At 38.9% G+C, this 21,065-nt stretch overlaps 1 protein-coding gene across 3 annotated transcripts in view; it reads left to right on the forward strand.

Annotated features, from left to right (window-relative positions):
- Positions 1-11,933, forward strand: part of TNFAIP8 (TNF alpha induced protein 8) — a 66,201-nt gene extending 54,268 nt beyond the window's left edge. For 2 of the 3 annotated variants that reach the window (XM_054178893.1, XM_009905531.2), the window contains exon 2: positions 10,097-11,933. In XM_054178893.1, the coding sequence (XP_054034868.1) occupies positions 10,097-10,662 (566 nt within the window). In that variant the 3' untranslated portion in view covers positions 10,663-11,933. Of the gene's footprint in view, positions 1-7,530; positions 7,550-10,096 lie in introns of those variants that run through there. The other variant, XM_054178894.1, reaches the window with a different exon arrangement.
- Positions 11,934-21,065: the final 9,132 nt, after the last annotated feature.

The raw sequence follows: 21,065 nt of genomic DNA on the forward strand, positions 1-21,065 counted from the left end.
TACAGCAACCTTTCCTGGTGAGGGATGTCCCGTCATAGCTGGTCAGTGCTGTTCATCATCTTCTTTACTTTCCTCTGGCATCCAATACTACTTTAAAGAAGCTGGACATGGAAGTTCTACAGTAGTCAACAGCTGTGAAAAACGGTGCACTCAATCTCCTCCTGTGTCTGACACTGAGGAGTGAACTACAAAACTGATTCTGGTTTTAGAGAATCACAGAAGAGTTGAGGCTGGAAGGCACCTCTGAAGACTGTCTAGTTTTAGTCAGTAAATATATTTGCAACAACAACAACAACAAAAAAAAGCAATTCTAGTGCTTTGTTAGGTATCCAAGTAATACTGTTTCCGGACATAAAATAAGTGTGTCACACACATGATGTTTGACCAGAAGGTTTACTTTTACAGAAGAACAGATTTCTAACAGTATTAAAGACTTTTTTTTTTTTCTCTCTTATGTTTTATATTCTACTATGATTTACTGACATTAATTAAAGCAAACCCAAACTCTTGAAATATATGGACCTGTGTTTTAGCAAGTCTTAGTTTATGCTTGAAAATTTAGGTATTGTTAATTCAAAGACTTTAAAGGTGGTTGGTGCTGGTTTGGTTTTTCTTTTTTCTTCCAGCACATTTGCATATTTTTTTTTTTTCAGTTGTTTTGAGCATTGGTTTTGAACTAAAGATGCCAGGAAGATCTGAACTGAAGATGTCCAGTGGAAACAATTTGAAGTCAAAGCAGAGCCTCTAAAAGATAAACTGGGGGGGGGGTGGGGGGGTGGGGGGGTGGGTGGGCAGGGGAGGGGAGGGGAGAGGAGGCAGGGTCTTGGGCAGCCTGTTCTGAATTGGCAGTAAGGGAAGGAAGGAGAGAAATAGCTCTAACTTGTTGATTTCATGGATGGAAGTTTGTATGAAAGTCCTGGTAGTTGTAATGTTGTAATATGGATACCAAAGGAACAGGCTATGGCTACTAAACATTGGGAAAAGAAATTAAAATTGATGGGTTGGTTTATTTTGCTCCTTGTGAAGAGGGAATTGAATGATACATGTTAGCAATGGCAATGGAGGACACCACTATGGCCTCCCTGCATATTCCTCCATAATGACAGGTCTCATGAATGACTGGTGCAGAATAGAAGACAAAGATTCTGTGTACAGCCATGCATTTAATGCTAGAAAGCTTACTTCCATGCTATAAACCAGGAAAACAGAGAGTGAACATTTAAAAACTGCAAAAGACATGAAGGGTGTCATTAGTGTCCAAAGCCTAAAGAACAGCCATTCTTAAAGCGGCATATTTTCTTACATTTTATAGTCTGTATTTCAGTGTTGATACTGAGAAAATAATGCACAATCCAGACACCTGAGATGGGGCCCCAAGCACCTCCCTGGCCACCCTGTTCCAGTGTTCCACTACCCTCATGGTAAAGAACTGGTTCCTAACATCCTATCTGAATCTACTCTTCTCTAGTTTGAAGCCATTGCCCCTCATCCTATCACTACAGGCCTTTGTAAACAATCTTCCTCCATTTTTCCTGTAGGCCTCCTTCAGGTACTGGAAGGCTGCCATTAGGTCTCCCCAGAGCCTCCTCTTTTCCAGGCTGCACAACTCTAGCTCCTTCAGCCTGTCTTTGTAGCAGAGGTGCTCCAACCCCCTGATCATTCTTGTGACCCTCCTCTGGACCCATACCATCAGGTCTATGTCCTTCTTGTATTGAGGGCTCCAGACCTGTACACAGTACTCCAGGTGAGGTCTCACCAGAGCAAAGTGGCAGAATCACCTCTCTGGATTTGCTTGCAACACATCTTTTGATGCAGCACAGGATGTGATTTGCCTTCTTTCAACATTACACTGAAAGAGAGATATGGAAGGATTCCTGTCCTGTCTGCAAGACACAGACGGGGTGGTGGTGTATAGATTAACAGTGAGAACTACAGCCAGAACTAGAAATACAGGAAAATCATCTTTGCTACTTCCAAAGACTATTTAAGATAATTTTCAAAACTTTCTGTCATTTGAACTCTCTGAAGCCTCCACTATGCCTTTCTGTACATACTATTCAAAATACGTGCCCTTTGCATTTTGACAGTCGGGTTGCTACCTTGTCCTCGTAATTGAGTTTCCTGTTCCTCTCATGCCAGATTGCTATCTCGCCTCAACCTTCCAGCTAGTTTTACTTTTGCCACATGTATTTTAAACTTGCTTTTAACTTCCCACTCTGTCCCTGTGTCAAATGTGTCTCTCCTATGAATTCAAAGTTCCTCAGGACTGGGAGTCAGTTTTTCCTCCTGTGTTCAAACCAGAAGATTTTTCTCTAAGCCCTGCACCTGCAGCTGAGGGTTTATTTGTGAAAAGATGCATTTTGTAAGAGCCATCAGACACCTCTTTTAAAACTTCAGCTTGTGGTAAAACATTCAGTTATAATGGCCAGATTATTACATTGGAAGTGCCAGTTGGTTTAGGGAGCTTGGCACATTGGCCTTGCAGTTGGGTATGTATTTTTAAAGCTGGACAGAAAAATGCAGTACCTGCATTGCATTTGCTTGGTTGAAAGGAATAACCTAAGATACACTTTGCTTCCTAAGAAAAGATTTGTGTGGCATTAACTGTTGAAGATTTGTGTATCATTGCTGTGGAGTGTGAGTGAACACCTGGTAGATACAGAGGAACTTGGGGTAGCCCTGAAATGGCCAACAGCTGAGATGTACAGACTGTATATTTAATACCACAGCACCTGTTCTTGCATTCCAGAGAGGATAACAAATGTTTGCGAAGGAGAGAAATACCAAATTAAGTTCATGACCCTGCTTTGTGTGACTGCCATTATCTCTGTTTAATATCCAGCATATTTTAAAATATACTTCTCTAAGAGCAGTCACCAGAAGTTAATCTGACTTTTAATTTTTTTCCCCCCTTTTTTATTAAAGCTTCAGAGTTAATTCAAATATGTGGAGAGACTCTAGGAAAAAGGGCTTTAAGAAGGCTTTTTAATAAAATTTTTAAATCAGCTACAGTCTGTGTATCATGAGATGCACAGGGTGGCTGTGGGAAGCATGAGCACGTAGAACCAGAATAACTTGTTGGCACAGACCGCTCTCATGGGACTGCAAAACTCTGCACAGACATTCTTGTTGGAAATAGTATCTTTCCTTGCCACACTACCCTTAACCTCCAGGTGCTTTATTTTGGCAACTCTTCTCACCTCTTGATCAAGAAAGCATTTGATTTTCTGTTTTTTCATGGTTTGGTTTTGCAGCTAGAATGTAGGCCATCTTTTGCCATTGGTCAAAATTTGGACATTCTAATACAGTAAGAATAAAGACATTCTATTTCGGACATTCTAAATACACAGAATTAAATAGCAACTCTGGGTACCATAGAACAATATTATATGCATTTTGCAAACCTAGTAACGATGACTTTTTCAGCTCTTTGAGTGAAATAAAGGTTTTTCCAGTGGTATTGGCTAGCTGTGTTCCTACTGCTGAATATATATATAGAGAGAGTGTGAGTGTGTAGATCAGATCACAGAATCACCAAGGTTAGAAGAGACCTCAAAGGTCATCAAGTCCAACCTGTCACTGAACCATGGCACCAAGTGTCACGTCCAATCCCCTCTTGAACACCTCCAGGGATGGTGACTCCACCACCTCCCTGGGCAGCACATTCCAATGTACCTTTTTTTTTTTTAAATGGTGGGCTAGACAGACTTTTTTTCCCAAAAGTGTTTGGTTAAGTGTTGCTTCAGAGTGCCTGGCCAGCATCAGAATTAACTTCTCAAATCCAGTAAGCCTGCTCATGCAGTATTTGGCATGCATTAGTCTTTCAGATTGGGTATTTTTTCTTTTGAAGGTCTTCCAGTGTGAATGTTAAAATTAGTATGCAGTGCTTGACTCATTTGCAGTCTTACAGTATGCTCAGTTGATAAAGATTATAGTGAGCGAGAATTCAGTACAATTTACTGTACCTATTAAGACAACTGTAGGCAAAATTTACTTACCTTTATGAACGAGTGCTTTGTATGCATTGAAAAGTTTCGTTTAAACTGTTTTCTAGTTAAAATTGATATACATATATAAATTTCCCTTTTTAAAAGCAAAGTGCCAAATAAAATATTTGCTCTTCAAATAAGGGCCTTGTGTACCAGTATTAAAAAAAGGAGAGATGTATATGGAAGAAATAACTACTGTATAGGGCCCTTGTTGGGGATTTTTTTTCTCCTTCTGCACTTAGCCATGTGCCCTCTGGATTTTCCACTGCCTGATGGTGCTGTTCCAAGTTATATGCCCTGCTGCAGTCTTTCTTCTCAATAAACCCTGTGGCTGCCCCAGCCCTTTGCATCTCAAACAGCTTGAGAGTTGCAGTTCCAGTGTCTGAAGAGTGAAAGCTGTCATACATGTCTGGTACAAGCTTCATTTTTTTATCAGCTTTTGAAAAGCCAGCAAGTGAATAAATCCTTGGGAACACAGAGACTAGCCAACAGGCCGAAGTGACCCTCTGAGGACTGTTGCGTTTTTTGAATGATTTCCACATTGCAAGGACTCTATCTGTGCTTTTAAAAAAGTTTAAATTTAACACACCTTTCACCCAGAAAGCTTTGAAGCACGTAGATAAGAATCAAAACACTGACTATTCTGGTTAAATTAAAAATAACAAACCACCACCAAAAATGTTCTTTTGAACCATGACTCACTCAGACAGTTATTAAGAAAGAAGCTATAAATCATGATGGCAACTAGAAAAATCAGCTTACCTTATTCACATTTGAAGAATTCATAATCTGTGTGCTACCATTTGTTTTTTAATCTTACTGTCATGTAATAAGCACATTGTGAAAATTGTTACAGCCCTGGTAACAGGTTTATGACTGTTTCTGCCTGTTTTGTACTTCAGGACTTGTTCATTCTTTTGCAGTTGTTCACTGTTGGAGCTTTACCTTACTGAAGTCATGTGTTTATACATGAAGTCATATATTTATGTGCCTCAGTATATTTATTTTGTAAGTGTTTCTGGCCTTTATCATTCCTGAACATAAGGATAGCACTCTAAAGACTCAGAAAGCAGAAGGCTCAAGAAGTAGTAAAAATTCAGGGTGGTTTGTGTCTTTTTTTACCCCTTGATCTCATGATTTTGAAGGTGCATGACACATGGTCATACATGTTTGGAAAATATACCACCTTCAGTTCCACTTGATTTCAAGTTGTCTTCTCCTAGGAAAATGATGCTCTCTGACTCTGGGAGTTTGACTGAGCATGCAGTTGTATGACATGTACAGGCTTTTAGTTGTAGCTCTCACCCACAGTCTCTAGAGGCAAACATGCTTGTCCACACAGGAAGCTTGGCAGAAAACCTGTTACCGCATTTCTGAAAGCTGTGTGATACAGTCTTTTAAATGTTGCCTGAGGCGCTTAGTAGCTGCTGTCTTGTTTCCTCCTAATCCTATGAAAGTGTCCTTAGCGTCTTGCCCAATAACCTCTGTCATTTTGGGGCTTTGTGCTTAGCAGGTACTAGTGCAGTAAACAGTTTTCCAGTCACTGAAATGAGAGCTGGGCCTCTTGCATCAGTGTTGTTGTTAATGACTTCACAGTCACATTTTCTCATCTGCCATGATTGTTGTATCAACATACCAAGAACGTATGCTGGACATGCAACTAATGTCAGAAAGCTCAACTCTTGACTTGCCCATGGAACTTCACTTTGTTTACTGAAACTTTTTACAGGATGCTTTTTTCCTGATCCTCCTTTATCACAGCAAGGTTAAAAATACTCAGTGACTCAAGTATTCATTGTCAGCATACGTGAGATTGAATACACTCAACTGCAAGTGATGTTGACTCTACCATCACCTATCATCTTGTGGTAAAAACATTCTGCCTAAAGACAATGAAGTCCTCTCATTCAACAACTCTTTATTTTTCTCCCCCAAGCAATTCTTGTTTGTGAGTTTTCAGGTTTTGTTTTTTCATTTGGTTTAAGCAGCGTTGAGAAATAGTGTATTTGGTAATAAGTATTTGCCACAGCATAGAAGGGAAGTGTTCTGGCTTCCATGTCAGGACGAAGTCAGCATCGTAGCCATAAGTGGGAGCTTTCTTGTACTTCTATACCAGTCTCCTGAGACCTTATTAACCTACAATTCTAAATTTTCACTAGAAGTCTACACTCCTGCCAGTTTTAACAAAAAACTTGTGTAGGGTAAAATATTTTGGGAAAAAAACTACATACAGAATGCTACATGTCCAATATTTATTGACTATCACACAAAAATTAAACTTGTACTATAGGTTGCAAAAATGAAGGCATTTTGTAATTCCTAAGCTTCCAATTTTGATGGGAGGCAGTGTTTAGCAACTAGATTAAGCTTTAGATTTAGGAAACTTTGCGGATGTTCCCCTTATGCCTAAGATCCTGTGACTTCTGAAGTAACAGAGGCAGGATTTCCTCTGATAACTTTTCCCCATGGGCTGCTCTCTGCCTGAGAGGGAGAATTAACTGAATATAATCATGTTTATTAGTATAGATTATACAGACAATAAAATCCCCTTGATTTCAAAGGGGCGTTTTTGGTGATCCACTTTGAAAAAGTGAAGTGTAGAACTTCACAGGGGAAAAAAAACAAACACACACACACACAAAAACCCACCAGAAGACCCAGGAGGTATAGAGAGCAGTCATGAGAAAAAAGCTATCAGAGATGCTTAAAATTAGTGAGAATTACTTGCCCAAATACTGGGTCTGCCGCAGGCCACTAGAGAAACAGCACTATTTCATATTGAAGTGCAAAGATGGTACCTGTCAATACAGGAGGTGTGGTCAGAGATTTGTGCGTCCTGGTGAGCAATTCTAATCGCTCTTAAATGGTGTCTGACTACATATAAACAAGCCTAAGTAAAGGAAGCTGCTTTAAGTAGTTGTCTGAATGTGGATTTACAGGCTTATTTTTAGGTGCTCAGATGCGAAGTTGCAGTCTGAGGTCTGAAAGGAGTTTCTTGGCTGTCCTCACATTGGGAACATGGGGGCTGGTAATGAATGCAGCCGGTGACTGCCCCTTGCCATCTCCGTGAATTGGGCGTCACACAACAGTATCTGCATTTGAAGATACGGTGTTAAATGTTTCAACCTCTTCTTGACATGTCTCCTGCCCCTTCGACTCGCAGGACCTTTCTTCTCTCTCCCTTTCTGCTACTTGTTCCAGCTGTCAGTTAGCAATAACGGCTGTTGATGTTGTACTGCTTGCTCAGCAGTGCAATTTCCTTTCAGCTCTCTTTTCAAGGAAGTGAAACCACTGCGATGTATTTTTGCATTCTGAGGTGCCGAAGCAAAATGAAGCACCCCAGGCATGAGAGAAAGGTGGCTGAGAAGAGCTGCTGTTACGGTGTGGGGGGAAAACCCCACCTTCACTCGGTGATACCTTCTGATAGAGTTTCAAAGACTGTGATAAAGTGCATGCTGGATTTAGTGGAATAAATAAGCCTCAGGCCAGTCTTCACCTTGGATAGTTTGCCTCCCTTTCTGCTGTCAGCAATAACAATTGCAGTTTCATTTGATACACAAGTAAGTAATACTTTTACTGGGTTTTAATGACTGGAGAAGCTCTATAATCTTACTGCTTAAACATGGTTTTATTTAAGCAATTGCCTGTGAATTACATTTTAGGTCATTCTGCCATCAGTAATGAAGGGGAATTCTGATTATAAAATACAAGCAGTTTGCAGGTTCCTTTTTGGATTGACTAAAATACAGAAACATGAAAATTATATATTTAGTAATTAAATTAGAACCTGGGTAATAACAAAGGGGAAATGGAGCTGACTTTTGGTGTGTTGCAAAGTAAATAGAAAGCAGGGTGTGCTGGGAAGTCCCAAAACAGGGACAGTTTTAGAGAAATGCCACTAAGAGTTTAACATCTCTTCTAAGTGAGCAATTCCTTTTTTGCTTAGCAGTGGTAATTACAGGTCAAGCTCCACTTTGTCAAACGTTAAATTATGTACTGTGAGGGGCTTTGTGTTGAGAAACTGTAAAGTTTGTAGAAAACTCATGTTTTCGGTTTCCTGAAATCGATACTTTGTAGCATGTGTTTATGTGTAAGTGGTTAGAAGCATACTTGAGTGTTTGTGTGACTTGCTGGAGGCTGGTTGTAAGGACTTCTGTTGAATTACAGTGGAGCACTATGTGTGATACAGTTAGAATTTTACAAGAATACCTACAGCATCCTGTGAAAGAACATTTTAAAATCCGTACATACTGCCTTGGCAGGGAGTGTTTCTCAGCAAATTCATGGAAAATACTTTGAAACAGCGACTACATCTTTGGGCAACGTCACAAAGTAGACATCATGAGCAATTAGTAAATTGGAGAGCTTTAAGAAATGAAAGTGGTGAAAAAAACAATAAACACTGCTGGTTTGGAGTTAAAACAAGATTTCATCCATAGAGCTTTGTAAAGCAGTGGCTGTTGATTTCTAGTATTTGGTTTGAGTAACAGTTGCAATTTTATAGTGAAAAACACAAAAAGGGAATCGTTATTTTCAGTTCAGCTCAGTTGCATAGCGCCTTTAATATCTTCCTGGATCTTTGTGGCAGACAAATGTGTATGTCTTGTGACCTTGAGTGCTTTTCCCAAGATAATGAACAATGAGTTCTTTGGGTTTTTTAGGATCCTCATGTAGTAAAGAGGTTTTTAAAATATGCTCAAACACTTCATGCTTAAAAACAAAATACAGATATCCACTGAATGTCTTAAAAAACAAATCAGCTTGAAGTTTACAAGATGACAAAAAACCAGCTTGTTACTCAGTTTCTCAAAGGCAGAAAAAAATGCAGATTCGCGTCTCACATGTCTTGAAGGACAAGTTCCTTCTATTTGTTGGAAGCCCAGAGGCACCATGCATCTGAACACACCCAGATGCCCAGATACAAACAGTTAAGAGGAAACGTTTTCCAAATTCAGGGACTTGCTCTTTGGCATCTTCAGACTTTGTTTTCATGAAAAGAAACAGGGAGTAAAAAGTGCTTCCAGGCTTTGCGTTTGCAAAGCAAACCTTCCATATGTGAAGTAAATGTAAACAGATGAAGCGTTCCTGTAGCCTGTCTGAGATTCCAGGAAAGCTGCAGTGTAAAAGCAGCCATCTCCCAGACTTTTTCAATTAATTCCTGTGCACCTTGGTGGAGAAGGTGCTGCAAAGGGAATGCGCTGTCAATAGCTGTCACTGGCAACACAACAGGAGCATGAGCATTTCACAGAATAAGTTCATGAAAGAACTGTTGAAGAAATTAAAAGCTATCCCTGGGTATACTGGTGCAAGTAAGCATTGTTTTGGAGGTGGGAAACTGTTCTATGATCTAATTTACTTGTCACAGAAGGATTTCTTGGTAGCACCGAGTGTCCTGGCAATCCCTAGTATGTTAATTTTCAGCTGTTTCTGCAGTAAGTATAGGACAGAGAAGTGTTAACCTATACTTGCTTTCCTTATGAAAACTGTCTTACTCAGATTGGATCTAGAGAAGTTCAGTATGGTTTGCTGATGAAAGATTTTGGTGTTTGTCTTATGAAGAAAAAAAATCTGTGTGTTTATATAAAATATATGTGTAAAAATGTAAGTGTTGTATCTGAATTCACTGATCATGTTAAATGGTAAGCAGGAAAAAGTTTCCTAATAGTAATTTCACTGTGTATTGTCACTGAGTAACAGAGAATGGTCATGATGTTGGGATAGTCAAGGTTCCAGATTTCATTGTGAATATGAGAATTAGATCAGACTTACAGCTCATGTGATCAGGTAGGGCAGGTTTATTGTCTCAATTTGAAATACCATTAATCCATATATAGTGAGATATTTTGAACCATTTTTGATCAAGTTCTATTGCATTTTGTGTTTTCTCAAAACAGTCTCAGATAATGTAAACCTAAAGAGAACAGAGTTGTAGGGATTGAAAAGATGGGGGGGTTCTGCATCTACATACATATGTTTGCATCATTTTTGTAGCAGTTGGTAGGACTCATATGAATTAGTCTACGTAAAATATTCTTCAGCCTTCTGTTCATAGAATGTCTGTTATGAAGAACTGACTGATTTTTATTTATTTATTTATTTTCCCCTAGTGGCCACAGATGTCTTCAACTCCAAAAGTCTGGCCATACAGGCCCAGAAGAAGATCCTTGGAAAAATGGTATCCAAATCCATAGCAACTACTTTGATTGATGACACAAGCAGTGATGTCTTAGATGAGCTCTACAGAGTGACAAAGGAATATACACAAAATAAAAAGGAAGCAGAGAAAATCATCAAAAACCTCATTAAAATAGTCCTTAAATTGGCAATTCTCTACAGGAACAACCAATTTAATCAGGATGAAATAGCACTGATGGAGAAATTCAAGAAGAAAGTTCATCAGCTGGCTAAGACCGTGGTCAGTTTCCATCAGGTGGATTATACCTTTGACAGGAATTTTTTGTCCAAACTGCTAAATGACTGTAGAGAGCTGCTTCATGAAATCATTCAGCGCCACCTAACTGCCAAGTCACATGGACGTGTCAACAATGTGTTTGATCACTTCTCTGATTGTGAATTTTTGGCTGCCTTGTACAATCCCTTTGGACCTTATAAACCCCATTTGCAGAAACTTTGTGATGGTGTCAACAAAATGCTAGATGAGGGGAACATATAAGTACTTGTATTAAAGTTGACTGCCTATGCATTATTTTTAGATGGAACACTGTTGATTTATGAAGGAATAAGGGAGCATGCAAAAAGGGTTTTTTACATTATGAGAGAGATTTCTAAAATACCTTTATGAAACTGATTCCTTATTATGAGCTATGTGTTGCTATTCACAGTCCCATCTGGAAGAAAGACTGCACGTGACCGTGTTTTACTGTACTTTGCCTATGGAAACAGCTGGATAAAGACAATAAAACAGAATGGTTCCAAGTACAGTAAGAGTCCTGCAAGATAGATATGCAAAACGAAACAATGTGCTGTGAGACAATCCACATCTTTCACAGACTTACAGAATTATTCCTAAACTATCAGAGTCCAGTTATATTGGTAACAGACTGTCACGGTGATGGTACACCCTATAATTTCTTTGACTTATTTGTAAACTACATATATTTGATTCATTTATAGTCTTTGATGCTCTCTGCACAGATCACGGCTTCCTAATGTTGCCCTTATGAAGCATTCAGTTTTAAATAATATCAGTGATGCTGTCATGTAGAGTCTTAACAGGTGAAAACTTTCTGTCTGCAAGGCTACCAAGTATAGTACCTTATAGACCTGCACAGATGCTTGCTTCTTTTGATTATATGGGGATTATTTGAGGAATAAGCTACAGTAAGATAGCCTGACTGGGGAAGCACATTCCCTTGAAACCACTTTTGGTACATAATTTTAAGTCTATGCCTATGATAAGGTGAAATGCAAGGACTATCTGTGCAATTCCTTAAGATATTTAGAATCCAGCTTAATAGGTCACACTTCTTTTTGAAAAGGTGTGAGTCAGGAAATTTTATCACACTAGGCTGATGTGTATGATGATGTGAATTCAGAAAGTTTGGTCATCTGAAAGTAAATTTAAAGCCTATTGTGTATGATGAGACTAGCAAAAGCATTTAATCTTACTGTGTTACATACTATTTAACTAATGGGGAAAATGGAATCTTGAATAAATGTTTTAAATTTCCTCTTCTCTCCCCTCCTACCTTTCATCTCTCTTCTTCCTGCCTTGCTCTTGGGGATAAAAAAAAATGTGACTTTATAGACACTGTAATGTACTACTTAAAAGCGTGAAGTTAATACATTTCAAACACCTGAAGACTTTTTGTTAGGAAGCATATAAAGAATTTGCTGTTTATTTAATTGCCAGTGGTTTTGCTGTTTGCTGTGTCTTTTTGTTTTAATGAGTAAACCAAAGATTATGTGCACTTTGAACTTCTCATGCCTTTTTCCGTCCCCCCCACCCTGTCCCCAGCTGTCGCATTTTAAGTTATAAAGAGCAAACTCAGCCTGTGCTGACGACAAAAGCATCACAGCCTCTTATATTTGGTTTCAGGATTACTTAAAAATTTTTAAGAGACAAAATTAACTTTTATTTTTGTTTGCTTGGTCACTAGGCTCTGAATATTCACAGAAAGATGCCAGAGAAATGTGGGTTTGAAATGTGAACTCATTTTACACAAGCCACTGTTGTCCAGCAGAGAGAGAAGAATGATGTACTAGTAGGCTGGAACAGCTGGGAGCTGATGTAAGGATAATACATCAGAACTTGCCAAGAAATAGATTGTTAGGCTAATATCTAAAGGACTATAATGAAAGATTTCTTCCCATGTTTTACTTAAATGGTAAATGCTTTGTATACGTGTCCATCAGAAGCCAGGTACAGGAGGAAAATCCCACAAATTGTCAAGGGTATAGTTTCTGATGTATTTGTTCCACCTATTTCTTTTCTTTTCTCGCCTAGAAAAAGAAAGCTGTTTGCTTTCTCAGTTCTGAGTTGAGAATAAAAAGGAACTTCACAAATTCTGTTTCTAAATCATGTTCTGGTTCTCCAAAAAGCATCGTTTATAATGAATGGTAACAGTTGCTCAAAGGAGGACAGGGCGGCACCTTATTTGGAACCAGGCATAACATACTCGTGTATTTGTAACCTATGAAAGATTTTCTTCAGCCACGACCTGGAACGTTTTGACTGCTCAATTAAGATTTTCTCTGGGACAAAAATTACTTGAATGATCTTTGTACATTGTTAACAAATTCCTGCTTAGATGTATATGAGCCATATTGTGTCATACTATGTATATTTTCAGTAACACAGTAACTTCTTAGTTGCATTATCTGGTCATTTAGTTTCTAGAAGAAGTGAAAATTGCTCATGGAGATTAGATTATAAGCATAAAAACTTGACAACTAGGAGAAGTTATATTTAGCTTGCAATCTAGTTACATTCTTCTGAGTTGCTCTTAACAATAGTTCTGTCTGGCATTCATTTTCAATTGCAAAGAAGTGATTTCTGTAATGGTGAAATAAAACAATTGTATTTGATTACCAAAGGCATGTTTTTGTAGGGAACATGACATAGCACTCAAGCTGTATACTCTTGCAATTAGTTTGTTTTTCCTGCAGCATACATAAATAGTGTCTTCTAATGGACAAAATTCAGAAATAAATTGATAGCATTTTTGTCTTGTGGTAAAGTATTGACCCTTCTAACTGAAACTTCCTGCAGCCAAGTTTAAAAAAATACTATAGTTGTACCATTCAATTAGAGGTAGGAATAATGCCATTGTTTAGTGTGGTGATGCTGTGTTTTAGTAAAGCAGAAATTGTTAATATATTAAAATCCAATCATCGTGGATCCACTTCACAACAGGCTTTTAAGTCTCAGTACCTTAGAGTTCATATTTTAGTTTCATATTGTAACACACTTTCAATGTATATTGGAATATAATTTCAAAGTGTATATTGGTGAAGTTGTCAGAGTTATAAACTAACATTACAGCCTGCTAAAGGCTTTGAAAAAGTGGAAGTCAGACATGGGCTACATTTTTCAAGGCATACCAAACAACCACGGTCTAAACCATACAAAGGAAAACGGATAGAGGGAGGTTATCTGGGCCATTTTGTGTGTTCTCCCTCAAAAATTAACTCACTAGAAATTCTGTCCACCCCTTAATTAAGTTTACATGCACTTGTGTGTATGCACAGATGAAAAAAAACACCACCACAACAACACAACCCAGTTGTTTATGCAACAAGGTTTATTCTGCCTTTAGAAGATACAGAAATTATCTGGAGTCTGGAATTTTTCAGCAGCTGGTTTTGGCTTTTTTTTAAATTATTATTATGATTAATTATTAGGAAAATAGCAAATTGTGTCTCTTCTTGGAAAAAAAAAAAATTAAACCTCACCCATAAAGCAAATTCCAGTAAAATAAAGGAATGAGGAGATGGCCAATTGTTTCCTCACATCTATTCCTTAAAGAATTGCAGTGTTCCAGGGAAGTAGGGAACTGATTTTTATGGCAGTTGGCTTCAGTTGCTTTTCCCCCTTTATTGTAGCTGTAACATCTATAATGTACTATTTAAACTTGAATCCTGCATTTAACTCATCAGGGGACCAGTACATGCTTGTTTTTGTGGTCTAGCAGAGAGGAATCCACACTACTCCTAAGTCCATCATAGTCAAAGATGACAGTGGTGTGAGGAAGACAGAGACGCTGCGCATTGTATAGGCTAGGATAATCTCTCTGATGACTGTTCACCATCTGGTGACCTGCTACCACAGCTTTCCTTTGGCCTTGCGTGCTTTTCCTGCCCTTTTGAGCAGCAGAGCTACTCTTCAGATAAGTCTGTTCCTTCACTACCATTTTAACCCTAGGATTATGTTACACTGCATATGTGTCTAAGGAGAACAGCAGACAGAACGTGTTACCTACTCCGCTTAAGGGAAACAACCCAGGGCTCAACACCAGTTTCATGGGGGTTTTTTGGTGGTTTGTTTTCTTTTTGATTTTTTTTTTCCAATGCAGTTTGAAATCTGAAAGAATAATCTACATCTTGATTTAGCTGTTAATGCTGTTTTGACTGTAATCTATACCCTTATCAGTATAGGAAGCATTTAGCTGTGATTTCAATACATGTACTTCTGAGTCTTTATAAAAAGCAGTGCTTTTGGAATGCATTATGGAAGGGTATATTTTAGCATGAGCATGAAATGAAGATTCTGTTTGCATAACCGTTCACAGAGAAACTTTCTTGTTACAAATGGTTTTCATTGAGATTTGAGCAGGTCAGCCAACATTCATGGTGAAGTGGCAAACATCTGTGCTCTGGATAAAGCAACTGTCAGAGGAGATTAAAGTTGTCCAGAAAGGTTCTGTAATATCTTATTTTTATATTTTGCACATAAATGAAACTCCTTTGGGGAGAGGAAATTCTCCTTTCTATCTTTGAAAAAAAACCCCCACATCTCTACCCAAAACCACACTGTTGGCTAACACTCAGAGAGTTTATACTAAGTAATTTAGTTGTTATTTTCAATTAATGTTGAAAACCACAACCCCCCCCTTACATTTGTTCTCACAACAAAGTCCTAAAAATACAATCCATACTAAATTGCTAATGTATTTGTGACAAAGTTTGTATACTGCAGCTGAAATTATATTGCTACTTTGGCATTCATGTCGATAGAACTAAATATTTTAGGTTACCATGTGACTTATTCTATGAAAATAAAGGAGTAGTATCCTTACAGGCTATGCCTTAAAGCTGTTTCTGTGTTACAAAAGTCTATATCACAAATCAAGATTGCTTAATGCTTAAACTACAAATCTCTGAAGCGACCTCTCTTTTCTTAGCATTCAGTTTCAATATTTAGAGTTCTGGTTTCCTATTTTAAAGCTGGTATTTGTGGCCAGGACATTCCTGAATCAATACCAGCTGCTTCTTGTGAGCAGCTCATAGTTTAGGATATCCCATAATTGCATAGTATCAAACAAAGAAGCAGACTATAATAATTAAGAATAATGGAATTAAGCAGGTACATTACTTGCCCAGCTTTCCCAAGCAAAAACCGGTTCGCTGTTTGTGGTTCTCCCTTGTGGGAAAGTCTTGGTGTGGTAGGTGGAGGACAAAGGTGGAGCTCCCTACAGTTGCTGTGATTTAGATATAAATTATTTCTACCATTACATCTAAGATCTTCCACTGTGTGCTGTACAAATCTTAACACTGGATTTTAAAATCGTACTCTCCATTGGCTTTGTGACAAATTAATTCCTTTTTCAGTTTGTATTAAAGAGTTAGGCTATGTAATTATATGCACAATTATGACCTCAAACAAAATAGAAGTCATCTTTCTGCAACTCATCTTTCTTCCTGGGTATCTCTCTTTCTTCAGTCAGTAGGTGTTTTGTGCACCATAAAAACCCCTCCTTGTTGGATGTAATTCTGAAAGTTTTAGTAAATGCAGGGTGTTAATAGAGAAAATAGTTTGATTTTCATCCACTTGTTCTCCAGGTCCTGCTGGCATGTTTTTAAAGTATCAGCCCCACTGGTCTTTAAGCATGGCAACCTAAGGCTCTTCATTTGCAACACATTTGTGGAAAATTTTTCAGAATTCAGTTGTTGTTCATTGTTCAGGCCAAGCCATAACTAATACTGGATGCAAAATATTATTCCATTTAATTTGTGTGATTTATTGTGTATTAACGCAGAGAGTATAATGGCGTAGACAGAGTAAATCAACTCCTGTACACCACCAACCCTTCTTTACTTGCATGTGAGTAGAAGCGCACACGTTCTACTCCATTGTAGAATAGCTTTGAAACATTATTTGGCTTTCTGGAGCAGAATTTAGTTTCATTTCATAAGCCATGTGGTAGCTGGACTTGGCTTAAGTCCTGAAAAGAAAGCCCCCGAGTTGCTGATAGTCTTACTGTTTGTTAAGGGTTCCTGTGGCTTTAAAGCTCAGCCTTTCCCCATTTCAAAAGCTGATGCTTTCACTTAGAATAGAATAGAATAGAATAAACCAGGTTGGAAGAGACCTTCGAGATCATCGTGTCCAACCTATCATCCAACACTACCCAATCAACTAAACCATGGAACCAAGCATCCTGTCAAGCCTCACCCTGAACACCCCCAGTCACTGGACCTGAGATACTGTGGGGTTTTCCTTTGTTTGGGATTCAGTTTTATTTTGTGGGGAGTCAAGACCTACAATGCTATCTTCTAGGCCTGCTAAAAGATTGCAGAAATAAAGCAGAATGAGGCAATGCTTCAGGCTGGGGAGGGTAAGTACACTGGTCCCATGACAATGGGATCTGCTGTTAATTTCAGGAGACCTGTTTCCATATCTCAAGGATCTTGATAATTCAGCAACACTAAAGTGATCTCATTCTTGGAACTAAAGTGAGTCTCTTTGCCCAACTGAAAAGCTCTTTCAGTTACAGGCTGCCAATTTCACTGGTATGGGCACTCCCAAAGGTACATTTGCTATACCATCATACAAAAAACTCTTAGGGAAAAGTGGAAAGGAAACCTCATACGTTTTCTGGAAGACAAGGCTGTGATCAGACAAAGTTCTCATTAAGTTTGCTTTACCATTTTCACTGTGGTAAGGTCTACTGCCTACCATAGGCACAGACATTTGACTCCAGCTAAGTAAGACAATATGTTTAAAGCTTACATGTAGTTCCAATGTGCTCTGACACAACAATTTACAGTTTACCCCAAAGTTAGAACTGAGAAGCTCATGCTGCAAAACAGGAAACAGAAAAGTAGGCCCTTTACAAAGCAGTATCAAAGCCAAATCTTTGCTACTGTTCCGAGTTGGAAGAACCTTGGCTGGAGAATTCAGACTTTCCACCTCTTTCCTGATTAGCAAAGTAAGTGCTGAAGAGGAATACGAATTCCTATGGGAAACTGTGGGGTTTCTGTTGTTACTTAGTTGACTGGCTGTTCTCCATCTATCCATCTTGCTTCTCAGTGGGATATTCCATACTTCTTGTATTCTTGATTAAAATTGCTCTTTACTGCAGGTTAGGGAGAAATTCTCACCACAAAATGCAGTCAATCTGAACCTGTGGTGTTTGGCTTTCATTCTAATTTTGTGCTGGCTGAGAAGGGAGCTGTTGGAGTGGATATTTCTGAGGGACGACTGTAAGTCTGCTTTTTGGGGGAAGTGTGTATTCATGTGCTGTTATGCACAGAGAAAGCTTCTGTAATGTTGGGAGTAAGAACTCTAAAATGCCCTTGGTAGCAGCTTGAAAGTAGAGGTCATTTTAGGAAGCAGTGTGAAAGTAGCTTATCTTTTGTGCATATTTTCTGTTTATTAAAGGAACTGCCTCTTGGAATTTTTGACTGTTCCAAAGTTCAATATTGCTGTTAACTTGGGAAGCGCCTCCATTGCTTTTCCATAACTCCAAACAAGACTGAAACAGTTTTCTCAGGACACATTTCAACTCTATGCATTAAAAATTCAGCTTATCTGTAGAATCTGATTTTCACCAAATGCAACACACAGTTATTTGGTAGTCTTTTAAACTCTTAATCCATATGAGTTTTATTCTCCAGAGGTTTTTGTCTTTAAGGAGACTAAGTTAGAGGACTTTTCCTAAAGAATCATTTAGGATGAAATGGAGGGGTTGTGTTATGGGGCAACACCATAACCTTTTGCTGGCGCCTTCCTAAAATCTCTCCACAGGATGGTTTTTCAAAGCTGTAGATGTGCACAAGCAACTAGTTTCTGCTTAATGAGTTTGTTCTACTAATCTGTTACTACATACCAGCTCAGCAGTCCACCAAGCCCTGACTGACCCAGGGCTTCAGTTTCCTTTAAACCTTAAGTCCCTGGTAGAATCAAATGGAGAGTTTCCATAGCACGCTGCTTGTGCCCCCAGCATGGATTTTCCACTTAATTGAGTGGTATGTGCAACAAATGCCAAAATTAATGTTTCTTGCCAAAACAGGGACATGAGACCTCCTGTGATGAGGGATGTTGACAAGAGCTATAAAAATGTTTGCATTTACATTTGCAGCTGGTTTGTAAGAGTATATTTACTGTAGGCTGCTCCTCAGCATCACATCAGGAGAGCTGCTTTTCAAGTTCTGAAGATGACAAGCAATGGATTCAATAGCAAGAAAGCCCCCGCTTACTTATGTAGGCTCAATAAAAAGAACACAAGAGAATGCAAATTAGAATGGAAATAATACTTTTTGCTCTTTCCACAGATGGAAGGAATAAATAGAACTGCTATAAGGTAGCTATGAAGAAATCCTCAGCAGGGTTTTCTATGACATAGATTTATATACCTAATCAAAATATGTAGCTTTCTGTAACCAGCATTACTAGGAAATAGGGGACTGAGCTGGGCATAAAGTTAGTTTGAGATGTACAGCTGAGGGCTGAGACCTTTCTATGATGTCTCTGCACAGGCAGCCAGAAGGTGGCTGCAGAAAGACAGGGAAAAGGAATGATGACCTGGCTGCAAGCAAGGCTTCTTTGTTCACAGCAAGAAATGTCTGTCTACAAACCCCCAGAGAATTCCACAGGACTAAGGCTGTAGGAAGGTACCATCTGTTCTAGGCCATGCTGCTTTTGTAGTGTTCAGTGAAAGGTGACATAGTTTTCAATGTGGATTCAATATCTAGTTATTGGTCATGTCAAGAAACATTGTTTGCTCCCTTTACTCATGTAAGCAGAGAAATCTTTGTTCCCAGTGAATTGGCCTCTACAAATGTCCATGAACAAAACCACTGAGAAAGCAAAAAGGTACTTGAAAATGAGCCTTATGATCCAAACAGGTCTTTTATGAATAAAAATACAAGAAAAAAAAAAAAAGTGCAAATTGGTCACTTAATGTTTTCAAGGTTCAGAGGTTCTCACTGTCTGCAGCAGCAGACAGTAGAAAACTTTTTCAGTTGGGTGGTTGAGACTCCTACAGTATCCACGACACATACAATGTGAAGTTTATAAATGAGACAAAGCCTCTGTCCACCCAGTTATCTGAACTGTGAGTTGGAAGCAGGACTTCAGAACATGTACTATATTTATTTAAATGCACAACTGCCCCTGTACACTGCACTGGTTAGGCCGCACCTCGAGTACTGTGTCCAGTTCTGGGCCCCTCAGTTTAGGAAGGATGTTGACTTGCTGGAACGAGTCCAGAGAAGAGCAACAAAGTTGGTGAGGGGTTTGGAACATAAGCCCTACGAGGAGAGGCTGAGGGAGCTGGGGTTGCTTAGCCTGGAGAAGAGGAGACTCAGGGGTGACCTTATTACTCTCTACAACTACCTGAAGGGAGGTTGTAGAGAGACGGATGTTGGTCTCTTCTCCCAGGCAAGCAGTACCAGAACAAGAGGACACAGTCTCAGGCTGCGCCAGGGGAGGTTCAGGCTGGATGTTAGAAAAAAGTTCTATACAGAAAGAGTGATTGCCCATTGGAATGGGCTGCCTGGGGAGGTGGTGGAGTTGCCATCACTGGAGGTTTTTAGGAGAAGACTTGATGGGGTGCTTGGTGCCGTGGGTTAGTTGTTTGGGCAGTGTTGGATTGGTTGATGGGTTGGACGCAATGAGCTTGAAGGTCTCTTCCAACCTGGTTTATTCTATGTATTCTATGTATTCTATATGTAAAATTCTATGTTTGTAAAAGCACTTACCAGCTCTAGACACTGAAGCACATCAGAAAACACATAATCATACTCAGTATTACAATGTGCTTCTTGGGGTGTTGGGCAGATTTTTCCTTCTGTAAAAACCCTGCCACGTTGATAAAACAGTTAATGATAAACATGTTATTTCACACTGCTTACTAAGTGACAAAGTAGATTTGGTCTTTTTGATTCACTTATTACATTACCAGTTTCAACCATGTTAAACCCTGTCTGGTCAAGTGTAGAATGTGACTCTCCTGCTATGAGTCTCCCACTGTGGCTCACTCATACATAACTGTTTGATACCTGCCATTGGTTTGTGGCTTGGCACCTAATCTGTGCAAGTTTCCACATGATGTCACTCTGCTTTGGTTAACAGTGGTAGTACTTTGCCTTCATACCTTGTTTCAGACTGATGAAATGTTTTCTGATAGCTGAATGACTTCTGGAACAAATCATGTACAAACTGTTAAAGGATGCCATCAAACTGCTTTCTCTTTTAAGTGCTTCTTTGTATTTCACATCTTTTTAATACAGATAGGTTTCACTTGAAAAACCATAAAAGTAATACATAATTTTATCCTGGTGCCCCTTGCATTGTGTTTTCCAGGGGAAAAAAAGAGAGAGAAAAAGAAATAGAAAATTCTGTTCTGAAGAGTGAGCTCTCTGGTGATTCTAATCCCAGTATATGCAGCAGAATGAGGAAGCTATAAAAGAGCCTAACTTGTTTAGAAAGCCTTAGTTTGTTAGCTACCTGAAGAACAAATAATGAAATACCCCAGGGTCTTTACCTTACTTGGGGCATGGAGCTGCTACCTTCTAAGCAATTCAAGAGTAAAGTCCTTTCCTTGAACAAAAAACCCAGGACACAGATGAATGGGGAATATGGAAGACTAGAGCTGGAATAGCCTTTTCAAGACC

Source organism: Dryobates pubescens, chromosome Z, assembly GCF_014839835.1.
Source record: "Dryobates pubescens isolate bDryPub1 chromosome Z, bDryPub1.pri, whole genome shotgun sequence".
NCBI classification, from domain to species: domain Eukaryota; kingdom Metazoa; phylum Chordata; class Aves; order Piciformes; family Picidae; genus Dryobates; species Dryobates pubescens.